Source organism: Oryzias latipes, chromosome 2, assembly GCF_002234675.1.
Source record: "Oryzias latipes chromosome 2, ASM223467v1".
Classification (NCBI taxonomy): Eukaryota; Metazoa; Chordata; class Actinopteri; order Beloniformes; family Adrianichthyidae; genus Oryzias; species Oryzias latipes.
The window spans coordinates 1720711-1747330 of NC_019860.2; the positions used below are offsets into that span (position 1 = coordinate 1720711).

Below are 26620 nucleotides of genomic sequence, written 5' to 3' on the forward strand. Positions count from 1 at the left end.
AAAAAGCAGTGAAATGCAAATATTGAAATGAAAAGATGCAGAAATCAGGACAAGAACTCACCATTCCTCCTCAAATATGCTGATCAAAGAAAATAAAACCAAAATGAAGAGGAACTGAAGGATCAACGCTTTCATTTCATGTCAAACTTAAGTTCATTCAGACTCAAAAGCATGAATCAAGCGGTAAAATTAATCAAATTAAGAGGAAAAGAACGTTTAGGGGTGGGGTTTTCCATTTTCTAAACGTACTGTTTCTTTGCTTCCTCAAGCTTCTGAATGTGGCGCCTCAGTCCGCCGCTTTTGAAGCCCCGGCAGTGAGCGGCCGGAGCGCCGACGGTCAAAATGTCGTAGGTGTGCTCTGGAAGAGGACACGGACGTTAGCCTTAAGGAACAAAGGAGGAGAAAACGTCAGCCAACGGGTACGTCACCGAAGCCCAGCTCGTCCTGCAACCTCATCCTCTGAACGTGGAGGTTGGTCGCCACAAACTCCAGCTTCCTGTCCGCCTTCAGGTTGCTGGCTTTGAAGGAGGGACCTGGTGGCGCAGAAGAAGAAGAAGCTCAAGGCCGTGTCACACGGCCACCGTGTTTCTTGCGTTCGTCATTTGTCGATGTGCGACTCAGACTTCTTGAAATGCTTCAAAGAAAGCTAACCTCTGTAGCCGTTGAGGTCGGACAGCGCCTCCTGGTACGCCAGGATGATGGTCTGGTACTGAGACACAATCTGTCTCCTCTGGTTCTCCCAGCAGGGGGACAATTCCCCAAGATCCTGCAGCTCACACACCCTAAAAACACACATAGGTGATGGTTTACTGGAAGATAAAAACGGCACTAAAAAAGTGTAAAATAGATCCAAGAACAATAAGAAATGTCGCAGAAAATCACCAATCCATGCCATCAACTACACTCCTAAAAATGTGGGTTATTTCTGCAACCTGACTCTGGGGTCATTTATCTTGGGTTATATATATATATATATATATATATATGTTGGCTACGTTTTGGACCAATTTTTTTAGGGCTATATTGGCTTCATTTGAACCCAAATTTGGTTATATGTTAACAATGGAGTTTTTAGAGTGTAGTTTGTCATCTGCAAAAGAAACCACTTCTCAACAACAGGCCCCAACAAGTAAGTCAAAAATCCCTCAAACTGGATAAAATGTTCTTTAAATACAGTATTTCCTTAAATCTTGTCATGTTCTGCGGTCGTCTTTGTATAGTTTGGCCAGGAGTGCGCTTATGTGGGATTTTTTCTTCTTCTTTATTATGTAATTTTTGCGCCTGTGTCTGCATGGATCCAGTTTGCTGAACTTTGACCTTTAAAGATGACGAAAAAAAAAAAAATTGGAAAAAGAAGAACAGGAATATTCTGATGAATGCTGATGAGAGGTCCTTCAAAATAAAACCAGGAAGAATGACCTTTTAGTTTTGTTCCAATCCTCCACTGGAATCTGTTCTGCGTAAATAAGGGATTAGAATCTGTACGATATTTTAATCTGTATCATTATAATTGGGCGCATCCGATCTTTTCTTGAGTGCAGATTCCCATCAAACAGAGTCTGCTGGCAGATGCGCGTCCATATTTGGAGCTGAATGGAGAACCGGGAGCAGGAGGGGAACCTCTTACCTGGCAGCGTCCTCGTCCAGCAGCAGTTTGACAAACTGTCGGGGAACGTTGAGCGACAGCACGCTCTCCGCCATCTGCTCCAGAACCCGCAGTTGCTTCCCGCCGGTGCTGGGGAAGCGGTACATCCGGGACATGGTTCCTCCGAACACTGAGAGACAGAGGGACACGCAGCGTCGGTTTGTCTCAAACATGGAGATGAACGCAGGACGAAGCTTTCATGGGGGTTCAGGGGATTCACCACGTTGCTTCGTGAAAATTGTTGTAATGTCAACTTTGCTACGTGAACGTTTTTATGTGAATGTTGCTATATAAAAGTGAATGTGTAGCAACTTTCAAACAGAACACATAGCAACAGTGCAGTGGTAACTTTTACATAGCTTTTTGAGTGTTGCAATATATAGGTTGCCACAGAAAGTTGCAATGTAAATATTCTCACAGAAAAGTTGCTTTAAAAAAAGTTGCCATAAGAAATTGCAATGTCAAAGTTGCCACAAAAATTGCAATATCAAAGATGCCACAAAATAATTGCAATTTCAAAATTGCCACAAAAAAATTAAATGTCGAAGTTGCCAGATGAAAGTTGCAATGTAAAAATTCCCACAGAAAGTCACTTTATACAATTTGCCACAATGATTTATTATATAAAAGTTGCCAAAAAAATGTAATACAGTGGCCACATAAAAGCTGCTTCATGAAAGTTGCCACAAAAGGTGTAAATGTAAAAGTTGTTGAAATACTGTCTACATAAAAAGTTGCTTCATAAAAATGTGCAATATAAAAGTTGCCACAGAAAGTTGCAATGTAAATATTCTCACAGAAAAGTTGCTTTATAAAAGTTGCCACAAGAAATTGTAATGTCAAAGTTGCCACAAAAAATTGCAATATCAAAGATGCCACAAAAAATTTGCAATGTCAAAGTTGCCACTTAAAAGTTGCCACATGAAAGTTGCAATGTAAAAATTGGCACAGAAAGTCACTTTATACAATTTGCCAAAACGATTTGCTTTATAAAAGTTGCCGAAAAAAAGTTGCAATAACAAAGTGGCCACATAAAAGCTGCTTCATAAAAGTAGCCACAGAAAGTATCAATGTAAAAGTTGTTGAAATAGTTGCTACATAAAAAGTTGCTTCGTAAAATGTGCAATATAAACGTTGCCACAGAAAGTTGCTATGTAAAAGTTGCCAAATAAAGTTGCAATGTAAAAGTTGCAACATAAAGGTTGCTTCATAAACATTGCCACACAGAACCTATCCTTGTTCTGTTCCTCCTATTCCTTCTCTGTGATCGTGAATATTTTTCACGTCTGATATTGCTGATCTGTGATTTTTTGTGTAGTATTGTGCGGTAAAAATTACACTTTAGACAATGTGATGAGCGTCTACTAAGACATTCAAATTTTCGTGACTTTTGGTTTGATCATTTTCTAATTTTGTGGACACTTACCAGAGCGCAGCAGAGTGTCTTTACACAACGAAGCGTACTTGATCCGAACTCCCATGGCCTCCGTCAGGCTCTCGTCCACCGGAAGCATCGTCTGCAGAAACACAAATTCCGTGAGCGGCGGCTTCCCCCGGGGGGGTCAGGAGGCAGAAGTGCCTCAGGGATCAAGCCGGACACTCACCCTGCCGTTAATGCTGTCTGGAAAGCGGCCAACCGACATCCTCTGGTCCGTCTTGTCGTCCAGGTGCCAGGCCGCGAGGACGACACAACCCACTCGCTTGTTCTCCGCTGACCTGTCCGTCAACAAACAAGTAAATATTTTCTCTTTAAAAAATGCACACAAAACCACAGGAAAGCACACATAACAGCGTAAAAGTGGAACTGTCAAGCACAGAGGTGGAAGTGTAATGGTGTGGGCCGGTTTACAGTAGTCATCAAGTCAGAATCTTAGGATTCTGGAGGCAAATGTAAAGCTTTGTCGGACACCTCCCCCTGTCTGAGCATGCTCAGTACGATCAGGGACACCACACACACCTAAGAAAACTCATCCGCTTTGAATGACTTTCAGAAAATGGAAGTGCTGTGTCGCCGTTACCTCAGCTCCAGCTGCAAACTGTGACTCTTCTCCTGCAGCAGCTCCTTCACCGAAAACAACGCAGAGCCTAGCATGTACATCTGCGCAAAGACCAGCGCGCACCGTTAGCCTTACAGCGTTCAGGCATGCGCAGGAAGATAGCTGAAAGACAAGGGCGATGAACACACCGTGCTCTGCAGGCGGTCCTTCACGTCATACACGGTCAGCTTGACCTGCGTCTGCTGGTTGATGTTGGAGTCCTGGAAGAAGGCCATGCTGCTGAGGAAGACCGGGTTGCTGGTTCCCTAAAGAGAGCCACACCCACTTTCAGTTTGACTGGTGACCACTCCAGTTCAACGGTTTGTTGATGTCTGCACTAAAACATTTCATTAAACATGTGTGTGATGTCATTTCTTTGCATCTTCTCTTTAAATTACACCAGATTTCAGATATACATATACTTCTCTGTCCACCTAGACAAATAAAATTCCTCATACCGTCTGATTTTTTCCATCTTCTGGCTTTAAAGTTTTATTTCAAAATAAAATCTGCAAACATTTATGCATTAGGCTGGGGTGGATACATCCCTTTCCTGCTTTTGGATCAGAGGTGATGATGCTTTTTTTACCTGAATCTACAAAGTAAAAGGAAATAAATATGCAGAGGCTTGAGACTAGACTCAACGACTTGATACGTAACATCAATGACTAGAAGCTTGACTTTGAAGACTTGACCTCAAAGATTTGATACATGAGATTTCACTTAAAACTAAACCAAAAACCTAAAAACTTGACTAGACATGACCTCAGTGACTTAAGTCTTGACTCGAGACTCAACTCAAAGACCTGAGACTCGACTAGAGACATGACCTCAAGGACTTGGATCTTGGACTGGAGACTCAATTTAAAGACATGAGACTCGACTAGAGACATGACCTCAAGGACTTGGATCTTGGACTGGAGACTCAACTCAATGACCTGAGACTTGACTAGAGACATGACCTTAAGGACTTGGATCTTGGACTGGAGACTCAACTCAAAGACATGAGACTCGACTAGAGACATGACCTCAAGGACTTGGAGCTCGGACTTGAGACTCAACTCAAAGACCTGAGACTTGACTAGAGACATGACCTCAAGGACTTGGAGCTCGGACTTGAGACTCAACTCAAAGACATGAGATTTGACTCAAAACTTGACCTCAAGGGCTTATGTCTTGATTTAAGAATCAACTCAATGACTTGAGACTCGTCCTCAAAGACTTAAAACTTGACCTCAAAGTTATATCGTCAAAGACTTGATATGAAGAACATGAGTCTTGGCTTGAGACTTCAGATGTCACCTCAAAGACTTAAAATCTGACCTCAAAGACTTTTAGGTAGTCCTGTGGTATGCCTTAGTTTGTGGATCAGATGTTGGATGTGGAAGTTTAAAATAATTTCATATCCATAAGGTCTTGACCTTAGAGTCAACCTCATTGACTTGAGACTTGACTTGAAAACATTTATTACATTCGTAGGTAAAATATTTGGCAGAAATTTGATGGCTGGTGTTTCCCTAAATAAGAATCTTACTTCAAGTTCTGGTTTCTCTATGAAGTCCAGTTTGAAATGGAATGATTGTGATTTAGAATCTTACAAAACGGTGGTATTTTTTCCCTCTGATGGGTCATTCTGGGAGTGGGGGTGTCAACATTCATGATCTCATTGCAGTTGGTCTCAGTATTGACCTGCTGGCTCCAAACCAAGAGGGCAACGTCAGAGGTCAGGTTGCTTTTTCAGAACCGTTACTTTTGTTCAAATCTGTCTCATCCTCCACCTCCTCAGTTGGCGGCACATTGGTACCAAAAGAGAAAGCTACAAACTGGTGCAGAGTTCAGAGAACGGCTCTGCAGCAAACCGGGACTTCCTGCGTGGGAAAGCTGACCTCTATGACTTCGGTCTGGGCGTGTTTGGTCCAGAAGGCCTGCGGCGGCGTGGTGCAGCTCACTGCGACGAAGCTGTTGGGCTTTCGATCCAAAGCAGGGGTCGTCAGGTCTGTGCAGGCTGGAAAACAGATATCAGCAGCTCTGGTGTGAATAAAACATGAGGCGAGAGGCGTCTGCGTCTCCAGAGTCATCTCAGTCAAAGCGTGCTCCTCACCCACACTGAACTCCAGGACAGGTTCATCTGGATCCTGACTGTTTCCTGGAAAACAGGGCGAGTTATGAGAGTTTGGGTATTTTTCAGTCGTAGCTGCTTGACGGTTCTGCGTCGTCTCACCCGCCAGAGCCAAGCTGATCATCTCGCTGGAGAGCTCAAAGGTGCTGGCCCGGTACACCGACCACGGCCTCTGCAGCCGCGAGCCGGACTCTCTGCGCACCGCCATGGCGGTCCCAGGGAGGCGGGCGGCGGCGGAAAGCCGGAATGCGCAATCTCACACACGTAGACACGCGCTCCCATGTGGGGCGGTCCTCCTGCCGTCCAGGTCCATGGATTACCAAGTGTCACGTCTCTGAGGACACACAACCATCGACACTGATGGACACGACGTACGGAGACAAATCTGAGCAGTTTTTGTTTTGGGTTTATTTACAAGTAGAGCCGTGAAGGAAAAGTTTGGAGTTCAACCGACCAGAGACCAAAACACCATCAGCTGATGGAGGCTCTTGAAGTATCCGAAATCCCTTCAACCTAAGCCCTTTGATGCTCATTGATGTTATGGATAAGTCGTTTCAATGCCGGAATATTCCCAACAACATTTGCAAAGACCTAGTAGTCGGTGAAAACAAATTTTTGTCCCCAAAAACCGATGAAATCACAGCATAAGACGCCATAAATAAAAAATAAAATAATGAATGGGGCCAAAATCTATTAGGCTCAAAAAAATAGTTTAAGAATCCACTAACGACACGGTTACCTGGTTACTCTGAATTGTCCTGAGGTGTGAATGTGAGTGTGTGACTGCAACACACTGGCGACCTGTTCAGGATGTCCCCTGCCCCCGCCCAACAGTGGCCGGGATAGGCTCCGGCAGCCACGTGACCCCGAAACGAGTTTAGAAAAAGAATGCATGAGTGACAATTTTTATGGGATGGCCAAACGGCCTACGGCTTGGCTGCCATTTTGTGACAAAGTGTGAAATGTGGCGAGTTTTTACATTGTTGCACAAAGTGGAAAAAGACAACATTCAGGGGTTGAGCAATCCTAATGAAGTTTCACACACCAGGTTAAGATTACAACCACAACAGAAGTTTTGTTGACCTTTGACCTCAGGGAATAGCTGCCATCTTGAACTTTCCACAAAAAAAAATATTAACGTCGCCTTTAGTACCTGCTCTAAATTTAAACTCCTCGTGGAAATTTTGAACTATAGCCTCCTAACTCCTGGGCATCATTGAGAAGCTACTTGGGGAAAAATGTTGGTTTTTGTAGTTCTAAATGTTTTACAGTGTTCGCGTGCTTGCACATTTTTTACCAGAATATTGTGAACATTTCATCAACGAATCCTTGGCTCAAGCTAAACGAAGCAATATGACAAACAATATAAAAAAATATTAGAAATGTAGGTGTGGTTAACAAAAAACCTCAGTTGCCAAGGAAATCCACAATTTACCTTTGGTTATATGTCTAAAAATTACACAAACTTGTGATCCTCAGGCAACCAAAAAGTAAAACGGTTGCTATGGAGAAAGTAATTACAATAATGCAGCCATTTTGAAAAAAGTTTAGTTTATCAAATCTTTATATGCAACTGGGTGGTAGGGTCAGAGGTGGAGAGTGAGGGACGTGGGGGAGGGGAGGGGCGGGCAGCGTTTTCCGGTCATACAACGCCGCTTACAGCTTGAATATTTATTTAAATTTTTCTTTAAAAACTTTTTATAAAAGACAGTTTTGTTCTTTGGATGACATAAAGCTGGAATAAAACGAAACGTCATAAAGAAAAACAGACTAAAGTTATTGACAGAGAAACTTTTGATCACATTGTCTTAATAATATAAACTAAAGAATGTCAGAACAGTGTTATAGCAACGGAACTTTAAGAGAAATGGAAATAAAAGTTTGAATTGGTTGTAGTTTTGTTTGTAATAAAAAGGAAGAGGAGAAACACGACGCAAGGAGCATGTAATGCTGAAAAACGTGAAGACAGCTAAACATGATGAGTTTATGGTTGATTTCTTCACCATCCTAACAACAAAAGTCTAAGAAAAATGTTATTTTTTTATTTTATTTATTTGATGCTGGAAAAAGAGAAAACTGCCAAAAACGATGATTGGTTTTCCGCACCATAAGTTTAAGAAGAAAAAAATGATATTTATTGATTGTCACGCTTCTACTTTGAGTTGTAGTTTTGACAACAAAGAAAAAGTTTTAATTTATTTTATATTTTTGTCCCCCCTCTCATCTCACGGGACTCAGAATGAGGATGAAGAACCGTCCCACTGCTTTCATTCTTTCACTCCGTCCCACTTTGTGAAACAGCAATTAGCCCATTTGTGGTTCGCTTGTAAACTCGCGGGACGGCACACTGGTCCAGTTGTCTCACTGGCTTGGCCCATTTTTTTTTTTTAAATAAAAACATAGGCATGTATTTTTCCTGATAAACTTCCAAGTTTGTATTTTTTGAAGAAAATAATCTCCAGAAAGTCCCTGTTTTGTTTCAGAACCCAAACCCCTCATGGTGTAAGTGAGGAACACATTGATCTGCATGTATTGGTGGGTCTGGGGGAGTCACTGTGACCTAAATTTTGATCTCTGACAGCGTCCTACTTTCTCCTTCTGTCCTATATGTCTGACTCCTACAACCGAATCCACCTGATTTCTGTTTCTGTGTTCGACCGAAATACTCATAAAGGCGTTCAGACGCACCTGAATGACGGATGTGAGCGAACAGAAACTCACTTTTACTGAAGACAGCCTGTTGATGAACACCTCAAGGGTTCTACATTTTTTTAGAAATTACTAAAATAGACGGAAAAAATTAATTAAAAACAATTTTAAAAAATTGCTTTTGAAAAGCTCCAACTTAACGTTGGTGTCTTCATATTTTTTATTTTTTTACGACTTTTTTATTGTTAGCTAGCTGTGATTTTTGTTTATTTTTGTCTATATTAGTCTAGAATCGTCACTTTCCAATTATTTTTAAGTTCCTATAAACTTAGCAAAAAGGGACTAGCGGGTGAATGATGGATGCCATGTGAGGAAGAGGAGGGACATTTTTGGGAAATACAGTCCGGTTTATTTTGGTGAAGCAAAACAAAAGTTATAAACCAATCAATCCTTCAGCATAAAAGCTGTTAGGGATTTTTCAGAGGTTCTGCACTTTGTCACAGCGGTTTTGCAGCTACCAATGGGAATCCTGCTGAATATATCACTGATTAAAGTATTTGTCAGGGTTGTCTTGATATTTTAATGTCTTAGGTTTTTAGAAACTTTAATTTTAATAGGAGTTAGTCCACGAAAAGAATAAAATCCCTGTAAGTGGTCAGCATGTCCCCAAATACTAAACAGTTCTTGCTGCGATTCTGACAAACGTCACGACTCAGAAGGACGATAGCAACCTTAATTCATCTGTGCTTTGTTTCCAAACCCTGAAGTAACTTTCCAGCCTCTCAGCCAGCTAGAGTCACTTTTTCCACTCTCCAAAGCCAAAAACGTCACAATCTCAGAGTGCTCCTTATCAAAAACTCACCTCCTGCTCAGCATCTGAGTCCAGGCTCTCTAGATGTCATCGTCACTAAACAGAAAGGCTCACAACCATTTTTCTGGATGCTGTTAAACAGAATAGTATCAAAGGTAGAACAACACCCTTCTCTGTTGTTCTTGTTTTTTGACACATTTCACTCTAAATCCAAAACAGGGCAGCAGATTCACACTGCATAGCCACTGTGATCAGCAGCCATATAAGGCAGCAGCAGCGGATGCAGCCTCCTGAGCTTTGCTTTGGAAGTCATGAAGTGGAGCGTACACACTACACCTACTGACAAATTAACTACAAATCCCAGAACCAGAACCCAGTTAAAGCCTCTGACACGTAAAAACTACAAATCCCAAAACCAGAACCCAGCTGAAGCCTCTGACACAAAAACTACAAATCCCAGAACCAAAACCCAGCTAAAGCCTCTGACAAATTGACTACAAATCCCAGAACCAGAACCCAGCTAAATCCTGTGAAATGTAAAAACTGCAAATCCTAGAACCAGAACCCAGCTAAAGCCTCTGACTAGGGCTGAACGATCTGAGGAAAACTTGCGATATTAGTGATTAATATGGCGATGACGATATAACTTGCGGTATATGAACATATAGCAAAGCAACCAAAAACAGCATTTCCATTTCACTGCAACAGTTTAAAAATTGCATTCTAAATGACCCGCATCTACATAGGAGACGAGCATCTAACATGATAGAACTCTGATTGGTCTATTATATAAAGGAGTCCATTCGATTGGTCAAATAAAAAAATGGATTTGTTTGTTTCGAGAAATACTTCAAGGATCCATAAGATTGTTTTAGCATATTTATGGTAACCATTTCTTGTGATTTTTGCCGTCCTTTGCGATATGTGTACAGTAAACCCTTGTTTTTTGCGGGGGTTTCGTTCCAAAAAGAACCTGTGATAGGCAAAATCCATGAAGTAGAAACCTTTTTTTTTTTTTTACAATTGTTATACAATTAAATACTCTATTATACATTGAATAGAAAGAACAAACCATTTTACAGGCTCAAGCATTTGTTTCACAAATAAAAGTACTTTAGAAACGTTTTTTTCAACAAATAACTTCTGTACTGTTGTTGTTTCCCTTTCGGCTTTTCCCATCAGGGGTCGCCACAGCGAACGAGTCGCATGGTAAACCTGGCAATGTTTTACGCCGGATGCCCTTCCTGACGCAACCCTCTCAAAAAAAAAACGGGCTTGGTACCAGCACAGAAGTAGAGAAGGGAACAGGGAGCAGCCCGGAGTCGAACCCCGGTTTCACGGACGGAAGGCGCCGCAAACCAGCACGAGCTAAACCGGCTCCCCAAATAACTTCTGTACTGTACTGTCAAATAATAATTTGAATCATCGATGTGAACAGAAGGCTTCAAATCGCGGAGATTAGCACCGCCCACCGCGACACGAGTAACTGGATTAAACGGGAGAAAATTTTAAATGATTATGAAAAAAATACAAAGTATTGGCTGGACCTCCGCTAGTTTCTCTGACAGGAGTCCCTGCAGAACCGTGGAGACAGCTCTTGAACATTTATCACATCCGTCGCTGGAATGAGCTCCGAATCAAAAATGTGAATTTTAATTTTTGGTCACAAATTCTAAATGTATTGGTGGTTCGGCAGTCCAACCATCTCAACTGAATCTTCCTGCATTTAGAGACCCAGTTTGTCTGAAGGTCTGCTTTTGGAGAAGACAAACCCGTTTTTCTCCATCTTAGGTCATCCGTCACACGTCATGACTCATAACAAAGAAGCCTTTGTGATTTCAGACTTCCTCCCAGACCAAACATCCTCAAACTGTAATCCAGGAATTGTAACCAAATGTAATAGATTACTGCCTCTTAACCCTTCACGCGCTGAAATGCATCGGTGGTTTCAGAGGCCGTGAAAACTCCAATCACTGATGACGTCACAGATGGAGAACAAACCAGACGGTTAGAGATGATTATCATTTTGTAACCATGGTAACTACAAAGTCCTGTTGACGTTATGGAGGACAGAATCATCCGGCTTGTTTATGTTCCTGGAAGCTGAAGCAATAAGCTTAAAAGTTCATAACCCCTTAAAGGAGGCAGCAAACGAGTGATTCCGTTCTGATCCTGTAGGGGGATCAGGATGGAGAACAAACAAATCTACCATGTGTTCACGCCAGCAGATCCCCTTCCTCTGCCGACAAACCCCACAGCTGGAACGAAGAGTTACGAAGAGACACACACACACTCTGAAGAACGAACAAATAACGTCGCTGGTGACACCGATGACAGCACGGCTGATGTGAAACCGGTTTCTCAGCTTTGTTGATGTGACAGCACTGAACTCGCTCTTCCTCCTGCTCTGCAATGTCTGAAACCCACAGCCATGGACAACCCCCAAACGTGTCAGTCCTCCGAAACTTTGTCATTGCCTACTTATGTGTTTGTTTGTTTGCTTTTACCATGCTAAGGGTTTTCTGGAAAAATCTGCATTATGTCTAATAATAGTAATAAATAACTTCAATCAAACGGGCAGTGGTGAGCGCTCTAGCCTCACAGGAGGAAGGCCCCTGGTTCAAGTCCCGGCACAACACACACACAACATCAATGGAGGATCTTGCATGCGTGGGTTTTCTCCGGCTTCCTCCCACCATCCAAAAACATGTTTCATAGGTTAATTGGCAACTCTAAATTGTCCATAGGTGTGAGTGTGAGAGTGAATGGGTGTGTGATTGTGGACATTCTGCGACAGACTGGCAAACAGTCCAGGGTGGCCCCTGCCTTCGCCCACTAGTGGCCAAGATAGGCTCCAGCAGCCCCGTGACCCCGAAAGGGACAAAACGGAAAAGAAAACGAACGAATCCTGCATCTTAAAAACGGACAAGCCTGACGGCTGCTGGAACATAAATTGACTTTGAACATCATATTTTGAAGAACATTTTTTAGGATTTTCTGCTATTAGCTTTCAAAATTAACATTGTTTTTAACTAAAAACTAAGAAATGTGAATCTAAACTCTATTTTTGGAAGGATAATAAAATTATTGTAAAAAAAACCCTGAAGCATTAGTTTTTGGGGCAAGGCCAAGTGGGCCGCCCGCATTTGGTTTAAAAATGGGCAGACAGTGTGGGCCCCAGAAGGGTTTGTCCACATTGCCTTAAGAGGGCACTCAGTGCTGTCCACCAGACTGCTGGCAAGCGCCGTGGAGATGCTAGGCCACTTGATGGACAGCTCAGTTGTCCACCGTAGCGAGCCAGTCTACTGATTTCCCTCCTAAGCTATCTCATTTGGGGCCAAAAACTAATGCTTCAGGTTTTTCTTACAATAATTTTATTCTCATTCCTATAATAGAGTTTACATTCACATTGGCTGGATCTCATCTGTAAAATGAAGCTAAAGTCTTGACTGTCGTTTAAAACAGCGTTTACATTTTAGACGTTTGATTTTCCTGAAGTGCAGGTTTGTGGTTTTCCTGATTCTACCAAATCTATTTACACAAACTCAATAACACTAATGGCTGAAAGTACACTGATCCAAGGTCAGGTATAGAAAGAGAAAAGCTTCTATTCAGATGGTGGTTCTGTCCTCACAACTGTAGAGTTCTTCTCCACAAGCAGCAGACACTCCGGGTTCTGTCCTGACCACGTTTACAGAATGGGACCTGCTTCCAGAGGGTGTTTTTGTGTGTGCACTCCTGCGGGTGGACGTTAAAATAAAACATTGATCGTGTCTTCAGAGGAGCAGCTGTAGCCCTTTCACATTCAAATGAGCGACCTGCATCAATATGCACAAAAGACACACAAAGCGGCCAACAGCTCCGACGCCTCTAATCCCAACCGTTCTGGGTGAGAATGGAACAGAACCGTGGCTTCGTTCTGAGAAATCCAACACCGGTTCTGACCAAACCCAAAAGAGTGAGATCACTACCACATAAAATCCGAGGGAATCTGATTAAGGCAACTTAAATCAGAAGCAAATCAGGACATTTTATTGACTTTACGGGTGTCGGGTCCAGAAAAAAAGGGTTTTCTTGAAAAGCCAACACCAAGTTTAGTCCACCCTCAGAAGTGCAGTGTGAAAGTAATCCAAATCAAATGAACACCAGTGATTTATTGGCTTTTAAAGGGTTCAAAGGAAATGTGCCTTTTTATTAAATCAAATGTCATTTATATAAAGTGCTAGGAAAATAAAACTTTTCTGAGACAACTAACAAGAAATAATCCCTTCTTGCTGTTTTAGCAACTGTGAATACAGTTGATCTGAAGCTGAAATTGACGGGATTAACCCCTTAACGCAGAATGCAGAACAAACTGATTTCACTTAAAATGCACCCAAAATACTGTCCGTCGTCCTCCGCTTCCAGTCGATGTACTTTCAAGGAATACCTAGGGAACCTTTTTCAAGCATTAATTTCTCGTAGGATGAGTCAGATTTGGAGCACCATCCCGTTCTTAGGTACAAAGTCCATCTCGTGCTTTTCTTGTGTACAATCTTGCAAAAAGTGTCCCATATGAGGTAAGGTGTACGAATATAAAAATATGTTCCTGTGTATCGATTACTTGTCTCATTACCACAAAGCAGTAGAGTATATTTAATTAATATTTTGTAGGATATTTGACATTTAGGGTTTGTCGCTGAAGCAAGATCGCAGGATACAAAGAAAATGTACTACCATAAATGTGAGGCCGTGTCTAAATGCCGTTCCACTGAGTATTTACAGTCATTGTACAAATACTGTGGTGGGATAAATAATTGATACTTTATTGATCCCACAATGGGGAAATTCTTCTCCACATTTTGACCCATCCCCTTGGCGAGCGGTGAGCTGCAGCCTAACCACGCTCGGGAGGCAGTAGCGTTAAGGGTCTTTCCTAAGGGCCCTCACTGGGTGATGTTCATTGCTCGCCACTGATATGGTAATTGACCCAGTACCATCGCTTATCCCCCCTGGGAATAGAACCCCGTATTCCTGCATTGCAGCCTCTCCCCCTACCAACCGAGCTACCCAGCCGCTCTGTGATTTCTGTCCTTTATTGTTCTTTAGATCCGTTTTAAAAATAAACGTGGCAGCATGAAAGCAGCATGTGGGCTGCGGCGCAGGACACTGACCAGTGGTGGTAAATAAGTGTCAAAGCTGAGGATTTTCCCAATAAAAGAGCCAGACTCAAATACATGCCTACCTTTTGTCGATTAGCAACAAACCTATGATTTGATCTATTTTATGTATTATTGTCAAATTTATGATCACAACTTAATTTAGCATTTAGTAGAATCCAAAACCATGACTCAAATTATTTTTTCATAATTGGAAACAAATTCCGGTCTTAAGTGGATAAGCTGCTTTTATGGGACAATTTCACCTTTTACCTGACTTTTAAAGGTGAGGAAGATTAAAAAAAACTAAAAAGAAAAGGAAACAGTCATGGAGAGGCAATTCATTGACTTTTCAAATGTCAGGTCCAGAAAAAAAAAGTGTTTTCTTGAAAAGCCAACACCAAGTTTATTCCACCCCCAAAAGTGCAGTGTGAAAGTAACCCAAATCCAATGACTAGCAGTGATTTAATGGCTGGTGTTCAAAGAGTGTCTGCTGGTCAATAGATCAAAGAAAATGCGCCTTTTCATCAAATTCAACTTTTTTAAAAATAAAAAACTCTTCCATGCTTTGATCAGTTTTGTTTAAAAACAAAACATAGACTCAAACATTCAGGAGCTGGTTTAGCTCGCGCTGGTTTGCGGCGCCTTTCGTCCGTGAAACCAGGGTTCGACTCTGGGCTGCTCCCTGTTCCCTTCTCTACCTCTGCGCCGGTCCCAAGCCCGGTTTGGGAAGGTTGCGTCAGGAAGGGCATCCGGCGTAAAACATTGCCAAATTTACCATGCGACTTGTTCGCTGTGGCGACCCCTGATGGGAGAAGCCGAAAGAGGAAGAAGAAGAAGAGACTCAAACATTCAAATTAAAACCAACCGAAATTAAAAACAAGAAATGAAAACAAGGCTGTAATGATTATATAAGAAACAGTCACTTATTTTTTATGGAAATGAGCCGAGGGACATGAAACTCTTCTGCCAAAAAGTGCAAAACTAACAAGAAGCTTTTACTTCCTGCTGTGTTTTAGGAAGTTGATGCAAATAAAGTTGATTTCATAAGAATGGGCATTATTAAATTACTTTTACAGCAATATTGAACCTTAAAGGATTAGACAAAAATAAAACAAAAGGATTACAAACTATGATAATTAAAGGTGTTTGTGGTTCTTAAAGGCCGTAAAAACAGGCTCATGGTTGCGTTAAATAGACTGAATCAACACGTCAAGGGGCGTTTCTTCTGCTCGCCTTCAGACAAAAACCACAGGTCAAATATTGCATCACAGATGGAGAACACGCATGCAGAGTTGCAGACCGACACTTGCAAAGAGAAACACAACCCTTTCTGGAAACGGAACCTCAGCGTCCCGTCCCCCCCAGGTGTCACTTCCTTTCACTTGGTCAGATACTATTGTTCTGCAGTGTCTCTTAGTCTCTTAGCGTCATCGACTTTTTCTCTGTATTTTTTGAGGCATTTTTTACGGTTTCTTCCTGTTGCAACACGCTTGAGTTCTTCTGTTTGGTGGGGTGTTATTTCTCCTGTAATGAAACAGTTTCTGCAGCTGTTCTGGTCAAAACGGTCGGATTTCTTTTAGGGTAGAGCTTAATTTTCCAAACAGCAACAACACAAAAATTGACACACACACACACACACACACACACACACCCCCCATAAAACCATCAGTTCCTTTGAGTTTTCATTGGAATCTGAACAGAATTTCCGTTTCTGTTTAAAAACGGCACAACGCCGATTAAAAAAAAAGTGTAAAGTGTCACTCATCCTTGTGATCGGGACTTGGGCGTTCTCAACGCTGGCCGAAGGATGCTGGACGCGCTTACATTTAAGATACGACAACAAATCCCCGTACAAATTAACAAATACTGAAACACAAAAAACAATTTTGATGCAAATGAGCAAATACTAAAACACAACAGCAAATCTGGGTGCAAATGACCAAATCCAGAAACACAACAACGAAAGCGGAGACATGGTTTCTAACAGAAAGGGACGTTGATTAAATCCAATAATGTGTGATTTCTTTTTACTACTGTTTTCTATACATAAATCGTCAAATACATGAAACAGTCCAAAAGCACTTTTTTCAATTGTATTACTACAATAAAATTACAACAATGTTTCGCATGGTAAAGTTCTTCTTGCGTCACATCCAGAATTAAGGGTATTTCCTTTCCGTCGGCAGCTGCTCGCTTTCGATAATTTGCTATCCACCTTCTGCCGTCGTGTTTTGCCGGTTGGCTGCTTAACGGAATTGGAACAACTTGGAGCCCCTCAATACCGGAAGAGACGCAAAAACTTAATCTAGCTAAACATTGTGGTAATTTTTACAGTTGTAATACAATTTTAAAAAAATGCTTTTGGACTGTTTCGTGTATTTAAAATGTCCACATAAAGAAAACAGTAATAAATAACTTTTCAAAAATTGTACACGGTTAGTTTTATATTACGTCCCTTTCTGTTAGAAGTCGTGTTTCCGCTTTCGTGGTTGTGTTTCTGGACTCTCGTGTTTCTTGGAAGAACTGTAGTTGCGATTAAACCCTACAGCCAATCAGATATTGCGACGTCATCACTAGGCGCAGTCTGATCTGGCAGGCCGAACACAAAGAGTACCGACACCGGTTTTTCTGCTGCACCCGTTTGCCATTAAAGAGAAGTGATTCTCCAGGATGGAAGTTTTCATGGTGGATTTTGTGGTACCAGAACGCGCATCACTTCCTTTTTTCACTGTTTTCTGTCAAAAGTCACATTTTAGTAGAAATAAACCATAATGAGCTGGTATCCATGACAACTGCACTGGGAGGAAATGTCCATCAACGTTCATCTTCTAGATTAAAAATGGGTGACGGATCGAGCTTTAGATGAACGCCATCATTGGATTCTGGAGGTTAAAGGTTATTCTAGAGCGCAGTAAAAGTGTTTGTTTACTCATCGCTCCATCGCTGTGATTTGACGGGAAATAAATCCACATCTGCTTCAGACTCGGATTCAAACCGACTGACAGAAGCTGGTTTTCGGTTCCCTGTTTGCTCACCGCTGCAGTGTAGTATGAGTCTGCCGTGCCGTCAGAACGCATCCTGGAGCATTTCCTGCCAGACGACCAAAACACACACACCCAGCACGCACACGTGCAGTCGCCAACACACTCAGCAACGTGCGGCAAAGGCCTGCTCGCTCTGCAGGCTGCAGACAGACTCACACTTACGACGCAAGACACGGCAGCTCGTCTTCCTCATCTCTTCCTCATCCAGCCCTTTCTTTTCCCAGCTGATCGTGGAGGGAAGTGGTTTCACCGACATCCCCCTCCAAGGAGTGACTCAGCAGAGTTAGCCGTTAGCTAGCTGACAGTATTAAGTCCTTAGTATCAAAGTGAATAGAAAAAAACTCTACTGATGATCCAAACTTGTTAATCGTTTGTTTCTTATTTTCCCACTGTCTTACAGTTTTTTGTTAAAATAAAAGTTCTGGCTTCACAATAAAAGCTTCTCTCATTTCTTTTGCCGTTCCTTTCTGTTAAAGCGTGGTCGTTTCTCCTCACTGAGCGTGTTCGGAGGTGGAGGCGGTGTGTTCATCCAAACAACCTCATCCATCACATGAGCCTAGAAAGGACTCGAACACTTTAAGATGATCTGTTTTTCCCCTTCACTTTCTTTAATTTTTTTTAACTCTGGTTTCTTTCTCCTCACATCCATCCTCAGTGGACTCTGGATTTTCTATCATAAATTTTTACACATTTGACAACGCCATCTGGATTATCCTCAAATCTTTCTGGACGTCTCTAAAGTACAGGTCAAGCATGATGGAAGTAGTGTGATGGTGTGAGCTTTGTCAAAATAAATTACTTATACATATCAAGGTAGCGTATATGTAGAAAGATGTCGACTTCCATCTGGTCATGATTTTTAGCTGATGAGCACTAAAGTTGTGCAGCTGAGTGTTGGTTCCAGTCAAAGCTGTTTTTAGCATGGATTGATCAGCTTAGCTGCTCTTGGGTGACATTTTCCACTAAGAATTGCTGTAAAATGCGTGGGAGGAGCCTAATTGAGGAGTGTGGCAGCAGCACAAACACCCACGTTGGTCTCAGTTGGGCTTCTGGCGCTTCTCTACTTTCCCCTCATTAATATTTAAAGTGAGCATGCAGCGGCGGCGGCGTGCCTAAGATTCTCAACAAATCTGTACATGAAGGAAGCAGCAGTCTGTGAAATCTGTGAAACAGCTAATCAAATGAAGATTTAATTATCTTTTCACTTCATTGACAGCTGCTACAGCCAGCAGCCCCTCATCCACCTCATGCTCTTATTTTGAAAAGCTCTCCTCTGTGACCCAGGTCCTCAGAGGAGAGTGGGATCCTCTGCTGAGTCAGCGCGCACCAATGTGACCAAAGATGGATGAGGACATCAACACAACCACCAGCAGAAATGGAGTCCGTCTCTGAATCACCTCCACTCTGATTGGTGTCACACTCGGATCATTTCAGGGACATTTTCAAACAAACAAACAAACAAACAAACAGAAAATAGCAACTTCAACAATTCTCCAGTTTAATAAATGTGAGCCAAACTCAAAAAACCAAAACTAAAGTTGTTAAATCTTTATTAAACCCAATGTTTACAGTTTACCTTTTTTTTTAAGTTTGCACATTTTTTTGGATTAATTCACAGAAATGTAAGTTAATAAATAGATGATGGGTTAGTTTATTGTAAATATACAAAGTGCAAAAGTTCTAGAGTCATCCTCTTTTTGGCGGTGACGGTTTGATGCAGAGGTTTGGCGACCTGGGGCACGATGGCACACGGGGGAGTAACAACAATCAGCATTTGATCAGTCGTCTGTAATTTTCGGATTGAAAAATAAATTTCGGATTAGAGCGATCATCTCTTTTCGCGATGATCTTTTTTTCCCCTATGGTGTCATGAGGAAAGGGTCCAAGCACGCAGCGCTGTTACTGTGACCCCGCCCACCTAGATAAATACTGACACTTTTCTTTACATTAATGCGCATTTTAAGAATAAAACGACATTTGCCGAGGTGAAATGAAACATAGATCCTGTGGTTTTGAAAGTGCTGCTGATGACATGTGGAGCGATATGACCACGTGTCTGTGAATGGAACCTGAACTCACCGCTTGAGTGGGAAAAGCGCAAAGCCGATCCGTGAGCTGTTGCTCATGTTTTTGACCACACTGTTGGGTTTTTTTTGGTCATGTTTTTGGCTTTGCAGTGGCTGACATATATGAAGTGAAAAGTTCAGTTTGGTAAAATTTCAGTTGTATTGGAAAGACTTTAGTATTTTTTTTTTGTATTAGAGTTAACATTATAGATGGTGATGGCACAGTTAAGGAGAAAATTTGGAATTGGCACTTCATGTCATAAACGTTGCTGACCCCTGGTCTAATGTAAAGAATACCAAAAAATCTACATATAATTTATGTTTTTATTGATTTGAAGCCTTTGAAGCAGTGAATCAATGACTTCTACAGAAACGTGAACAATACCATAGACTTAGTGTGGGTACAAGGCTATGACAAAAATGTTTAGATAGACCGAACCAGCCCAACATAAAGTCATGTGGAGTTACCCAAGGCTCTGTTTTGGGACCATTATTGGATTTACTTTCCTTAAATAACATGAATGCCATAAACCAATTGAGATTCAGTCATTTTGCAGACAATATCACTGTATTCTGTTCAGGACAAGATTTTTTTATTTTAGGTCGCTTTGAGCTTGAAAAACTCAGATGTCGGTTTTATCAAAACAAATTATTTTTAAATATAACATAAAAAAAAATTCAATTGTTTCATTAATAGAAAGAAAATCCATCAGAAGCATGTGACAGAATTTTTGTGGCGTAGGGACAGACCCAGCTGGACAAGTGTAAAATCTTCAAAAACCATTGTTTACGTCTCAAAACTATCAACTTCGGACCATAAAGCACACACTAAGCAAAGCACCTTACAGGCCTAGAGGGGCAAAAAGGCAGGTTAGATGGGAAGTTTTTCCCACTGTTATTCAAGAATGCTACAAAACTCCTCAAAAGTACAAAGATACCTTGAAAATCTTGATATTTTAAACCAACTGGGTTGGTCTGTCCAATCACCAGTCTTAACCCCTTAAAACTGGATCTTGAGCTCCAATGTTGATGTTCTTTTTAATAACCGTAACTGTTCGAATGGTTACACGATTAACACAAAATTCCAATGGATTCTGAAGTGAAGAAAACTAGTCTTGCGGTGATACTCTACACTTTACAGTAGTGAAGTGTTTACATAATGTAAATCAGCTTTGAACCATTACACAACACTTTACTAACGAAGACAAAGTGCTGAATAATAAAGTTGATTGCTTATACAAAGACTTATACTAACGTATGTTACTTCGTTGTCACTGGCGACAGCTCCTGTGTTAAAGGGTTAAGAACCCAAGTCCAATTTTTCTGCTACTTACAGGCTGTGAACTCCATATGTTTCCCTGTTGTAATTTTGCTCTCTTCGCAGCTCATAAAAGCCAACAGCAGCACACTTGATCAGTGACTTCAAACTCTGCAGCTTTGTTGTGGTTTCTCAAATGCAAAATAACGTTTGTTGTGTTAGTCGCTGCGGTTGAGGCCCTACACAACTTATTTAGCCAGTAGTATAAACTGCCGTTCTTTATTTTTGGTCTCTTGCAATGTAACGAAACTGTAAAACCAACAACATTTCTGATGGAAACTAACTGTTCAGACATGACTGAGTGGGCGGTCCTTCTTCTTTTACAGCAGAGGTTTTCAGACCAACGGATACAATCAATGTCACATCGGCCGATAGAACAATTCAGTCTGAGAGTATGTGTGTGTGTATAAGTGTGTGTAATGGTACACATAGTTGAATTGAACCGTTTTGGTACGGCAATTTCGGTTCAGCTCACTTTTGCACCGTTTCTGTACGTTTTCCCCCCAAATGTATTAACTTTGCACCGAGGCAGAACTAACGTTAACTGTGAGTTTCCGCCGAGACGCCATTAGGTGACGGACAGTTAGCAGGTCAACAGTATCAGAATGGCTAATGTAGATGTGAGGTCAGAGCTCCAGGACCCCCCCCCCCCCCCCATCTCCTCCCGCTCTCCTAGAAGGTAGCATATACCACAGTAACACATCTGATCTGCAAACGCACTTAAAACAGCATCACCCGACTGTAACAATCAGGTCTACAAGAATGTGCAAGTTAAAAAAATAATTTCAGGCCAGTGTGAAGTATCCAAAGATTTTGGTTCCTGACAGCTAATAGTTGTATTAATTTATATAAATAGGTTTATTTTATTTATTGGTATATAAAAGTAATACATGCATTTTGCAAGTAATTTTTTTCTGCCTTTTTTGTACCGAACCGAGCCCTATGAAATTCTGAACCGAATTGAGATTTTAGTGTACCGTTACAGCCCTACAAATTATATATATATATATAATAATTTGCATATTACTACAAATCCACCGTCAGCCCGAGCCGCTTCTTTAAACCCATCTCATCTCTGTTGCTTAAGCGAAGCGTTGTGGTCCTAATCTGTGTCTGTCTGCTAAAGACATTCTGACAATAGAGATGGAGGTTTAGATGAAAGGGTTGAAGAAACTACGAGACAATTCTTAGTTTTTACACAAACATTCTCCATGTTTGTCTCAAATTCTATTTGACAATCAATATATTTCATGGATTCAATGTGATACACGACGTGTACATATAAATATAAATTTGTCTAATTCCAGGCTGGGAAACGCACATTCAAGCGACCCATTCCTATAAAAAAAATGTCAATATGTAAACAAGCATAAATACGTGTTTCGGGCTTTAAAAGTCTCCCATTCAAGAATTGCTATGCAAGCTTTTAAGTCTATTTTTGGGCTCAACATAAAACATGCAACCATTGAACACATGTTAAAGGTTAAACCAGATGACCTTTGACCAATCGGGGACTCGGATTTGGTAGATACGTATTGGTAACATCCCATTTCAAAACATGCAAGAGCCAACCGGTTCAAAATCTGTCATGGAGGAAAATTTAATATTTCTGGTTTGACTCCAACCAGAATTCTAGGACACCAAGACTTTCAAATATCAGATGAGAAAGAAAGAAAAAGGCCGGAGTGAGATTCACCAGATTTGGCCAACTTTGACATTTCACACCAAGACTCTTCCAACTGTGAGTACACTTTCTAGTATCAGGTAGAGGCAATCCAGTGTACACCCTATGCTAAAAGTGCGTTCAGAAACCCGTGTTCTGCAGGTTTTGGACACGCCACACATGCCTGGTGTGTAAGTAGCTAATCACTGAAGATGTCGCCACTGATACGTAAACAACACACGTGCCTTTACATGCTGTGAATGATCAACTGTTCACACCATCGACATGGACCAGCCGATTCTGACACAGAAATCGGCTGGAATTGCAGTAATTGGGTAAACGGTTCAAGTTTGTCAACATTGACACTAAAGATCTGGTGTTAAAGGGTTAAATATGCTTTTGTGTTGATGTGATTTGAACCTCAGGGCCTCCATATTACAGTAAAAAATTGCATTTACACTTTTTTTAAGATGTTGTCATGTTTATATTCTACAGTAAAAGGATGACGAAGCACCAGGTCAAAATGAGAAATTCGTCTTTCTTTCATTTGTAAATACAGTCAATCTTGACTAGTTTTATTTTGAAAGGACCTTGTCCATACAGCTATCAAAAGAAGTTAAAACTATATATGGAAAATAAAACACTTTTACAATTTAATTATTGTAAATATTATAAATATGTATTTCATAAATAACTGTCTTAATATCGAGTAAAAACATAAAGTGAATATTGGAAACTTTGCGTCTCTTCCTGCAGGGTTTTGGCCGATTAGAAATTATTTATTTATTGAAGTTAAAGGTTGCAGTAGTTTGGAGCCTTTATTGTGAAGGTTCAGTAGCGGCATCAGGTCCCTACTACTGCTGACCTTGGCTCCAGAACAGGGTGTATCATAGTCAGCATCCAGACACCCCCCATGTATTAAAAAGCCATCATCCCCAGGCCGATTCAGCAACTACAACTATGGTGCTAAGACGAAAAAGAGGGTTGAATGTTTCCACCCGGAAAGTAGTAACAGGAAGTAGCAACGCTCGTCATATTTAAGAAAATAAAATATTAAAAAAAAAGAAAAGATTTTCAGCTGTACGTCATGTGACACTTTAGCCCGACTATTTACACCCTTCTGTTATTCTCTTGTTTTTTGGCCTAAAACGTTGCCCCTGCACAGTCAAGCATTTCACGGGCTCGCGCCCTACGCGCTCGTTCACAAACTTCAAGCTAACACTTCAAACGCCGACAAATAAAAGCCGATTTTCTGTAAGCCAAAACCCGCGAAATGTGACGTAATCAGGGATACAACTCCTCCCGGACGAGTTTCAACTTACCGGCTTAGCGGCGGGTCAGGGGCATATATCCGTTTCATGTAACAAAACAAAACAAAACACAACTGACTGGGGGACAGTCCGCTCAGTGACGCACTGGGTTCGCTCGCGCTGCGCTGGAGCCGCTGCGGCGGCGTCAGACACCCCTAACCACGCCCCCTCCAGCCCTACGCTGCTGCGTCATTACGTTGGTTGAGGACGTAAACCAAAAAATTATTTTTCTGTATAACAAATAAAAAAATAATTTAAAACAATACTATGTTTTCTGTTGCATTTCCTAACTTAAAAAAACAAGCAAAATTTAATTTTGAATTTTTAAAAAAATGCAAAAATTCATTTACAATTCAAATTCAAAATTCAAAATTTGTAGTATAAAATACAAAATTTTAAAATGTTTGCATAGACGTGACTATAATTTTACTTCTTTACCTTTTTTTTAATTTACCAATTAAGTGCATAAAGGTCTTTAATGTAGACATTTCATGTATTTATTTTAATTTTTCCCCAAAAAAAACACAACACAATTTTACAATCAAATTCAACCGAAGAAAGAAATTTTGGGTATGTGCTTGATATTTTTAAATGAATTGTTTTATGCAATCACATTGAAATTATTTAGTATACAGAAACCACATTTTAAATTTGTCAATATGTATGTTGCATCAAAAGTCAACTAGATAAAAAAAATACATCAGAGAAATCAGCTGAACAATCCTCCTTCTGGAGAAAATCTGTGTTGAACTCTGCTGACATCTTGTGACTTCCTTGCAATACTACAGATTACAAAAACATACAACTTCAGGAAGTACTGCCAACATCCATCCTGACAAACTTTCATCCACTCACTATAACACAAGATTATACTCTATCACTGTATTTATACACATATATATATCAACTTCATGGAGAGGCTGCCGGTAGTGTAATGATGTGTATTGATTTTTTTTGGCACTCTTTGGGCAGAACCGAGTATTGTTGCTGACCATATCTATTCCTTCATGATCACAGTGTACCATTACTTCAAGCAGGATAAGGAACCATGTCATATAGCTGGAATCATCTCAGACTGGTTTCTTGAACATGACAATGAGTTCTCTGGAATCAAACTGCCTGCACATTAACCAGATCTCAACCCAATACAACACCTTTGGAGTGTAGTGGAACGGGAAATTGGTATCATGGATGTGCAGCCGACAAATCTGCAGCAAGTGTGTGATGCTATCACAGCAATGTAGACCAAACTCTCTGGCTCCTCTCGATGTTGAGGAACAGCAGCTCTAAAAAAAAGGATTCCGGAAAAAACATAAGAAACCTCAGGGACGGACAGTCGATGTACCAGGATTCTTAGAGAAGAATTAGCTTCTCTAACTCTACAACTACATGTTTAAATAGTCCAGCAGATGGGCTTCATCCAGATGGAGTTGGGGAACAGCTGGGGGCGCGAGACGAGCCAGAGGCAGGATCCACAACCAGGTGTAGGAGCAGTAGTAGAGGCAACCCAGAGACGAGGTCCAGGATCAGTTACAGGAGCACGGATGAGTCAATTTGAAGCTGGAGTCACTCCCAGAGGGGAGTGGAAAAGAGGGACAATACGTGAATGGCACTGCACCAAAAAGAGGCATGGAGAGCTAAATGATAAATTAATGTCATCAGGTGTTGACTAATAAGATTGTTTTTTTATCAGCAATAGAAATCCCAACAATATTGCTAGTTTATTCCAGCTCCAGCAGGAACTAACAAACCAAAGAGCCACAAGGGTCTCTGAGTCAAACTGGGACTATTTTTAAGTGCCCTGTGCCCCAAATCCTGATGAACATCTGTGTAAACGAAAACACTTATTTTGGAGATTTTTGTTGAAGGTTTGTCTTTTAGTTATTCCAAACCTTAAACTTTTTAAACTGCTGGATTGTTGGACAGTCAGCAGGAGACGATGGAGGAAGCAAACAGCAGGAAGAATGTGTTTCTAGGACAGTCGGTTTCCTTCCAGTTTATTCAGCTTGAAAACATTTAGCCACACCTGACTGCAGCAAAAACTATAAGAGGAGGAAAACTTTTCTTTTTCTCTAACCTGTCCAACAGCTGAGCAGACAGATGTGTGCTGAAAGCCTCTTGTGTTGGACATGTTTTACTGCTACAACAGGGATTATATATCTTCTGACACACTAGGTGTATATTTGAATTAACCCCTTTTGTAATTTAGGCTAAACTTTATTCAACTTACTTACATATACTCATGTATAGTATACTTATATATAACATGTCAACATGTACACAATGCAACTGATGTTCACACACGCCTGCCTATGCATTCAGACCAACACATGTGAAATACTTCATTTCAGTAACACAAACTATTTGTGCAAAGGTGAGCTAACACCTGTGCTCAAGTTAGTGTTTATGTTCCTCTAAAATGGTTGATAGAATGTAAAAAGAAGGAGGGAGAGTGCCCAGTCATCCCCACACCAAGACCCCTGCACACATCGGCCACCCAGACCAGGGTCAGCAGGACCACCACAGGGACCTCCAAAGCCAGAGAGCAGGGAGGCACATGTAAGGATTCAGTAGTTTGGTTTTCTTTGTCATGTTTTTGGTTTCCTTGTCAGTCACACCAGTTTCAGGTTGATGATCCACAGCTGTCGTCAGTTCAGTTAATTCCTGTCAGCCTATTTAAGTGTCTTGGTTTCTGTTCTTCCTTGTCAGGTCATCTGCTCTGTTTTGTCAACGGTTTGTTTCTCCCCATAGTTTTGTCATGTTTCAGTTTGTTTATTAAATGTTTTATTTCCTGTCACCAAGCCTGGTCTCCTGCATT

At 41.1% G+C, this 26620-nt stretch overlaps 1 protein-coding gene across 10 annotated transcripts in view; it reads right to left on the bottom strand.

Annotated features, from left to right (window-relative positions):
- Positions 1–23946, bottom strand: part of LOC101166362 (type I inositol 3,4-bisphosphate 4-phosphatase) — a 47166-nt gene extending 23220 nt beyond the window's left edge. For 6 of the 10 annotated variants that reach the window (XM_023961462.1, XM_023961445.1, XM_023961464.1 and 3 more), the window contains exons 1-13: positions 23815–23946; positions 5903–6134; positions 5783–5827; positions 5568–5686; positions 3831–3947; positions 3664–3743; positions 3250–3361; positions 3072–3162; positions 1628–1775; positions 652–782; positions 429–533; positions 250–358; positions 62–79 (exon numbers count right to left, since the gene is read on the bottom strand). In XM_023961462.1, the coding sequence (XP_023817230.1) occupies positions 62–79; positions 250–358; positions 429–533; positions 652–782; positions 1628–1775; positions 3072–3162; positions 3250–3361; positions 3664–3743; positions 3831–3947; positions 5568–5686; positions 5783–5827; positions 5903–6008 (1181 nt within the window). In that variant the 5' untranslated portion in view covers positions 6009–6134; positions 23815–23946. The remainder of the gene's footprint in view (positions 1–61; positions 80–249; positions 359–428; positions 534–651; positions 783–1627; positions 1776–3071; positions 3163–3249; positions 3362–3663; positions 3744–3830; positions 3948–5567; positions 5687–5782; positions 5828–5902; positions 6135–23814) is intronic. The other 4 variants (XM_023961474.1, XM_023961467.1, XM_023961453.1 and 1 more) reach the window with 1 other exon arrangement.
- Positions 23947–26620: the final 2674 nt, after the last annotated feature.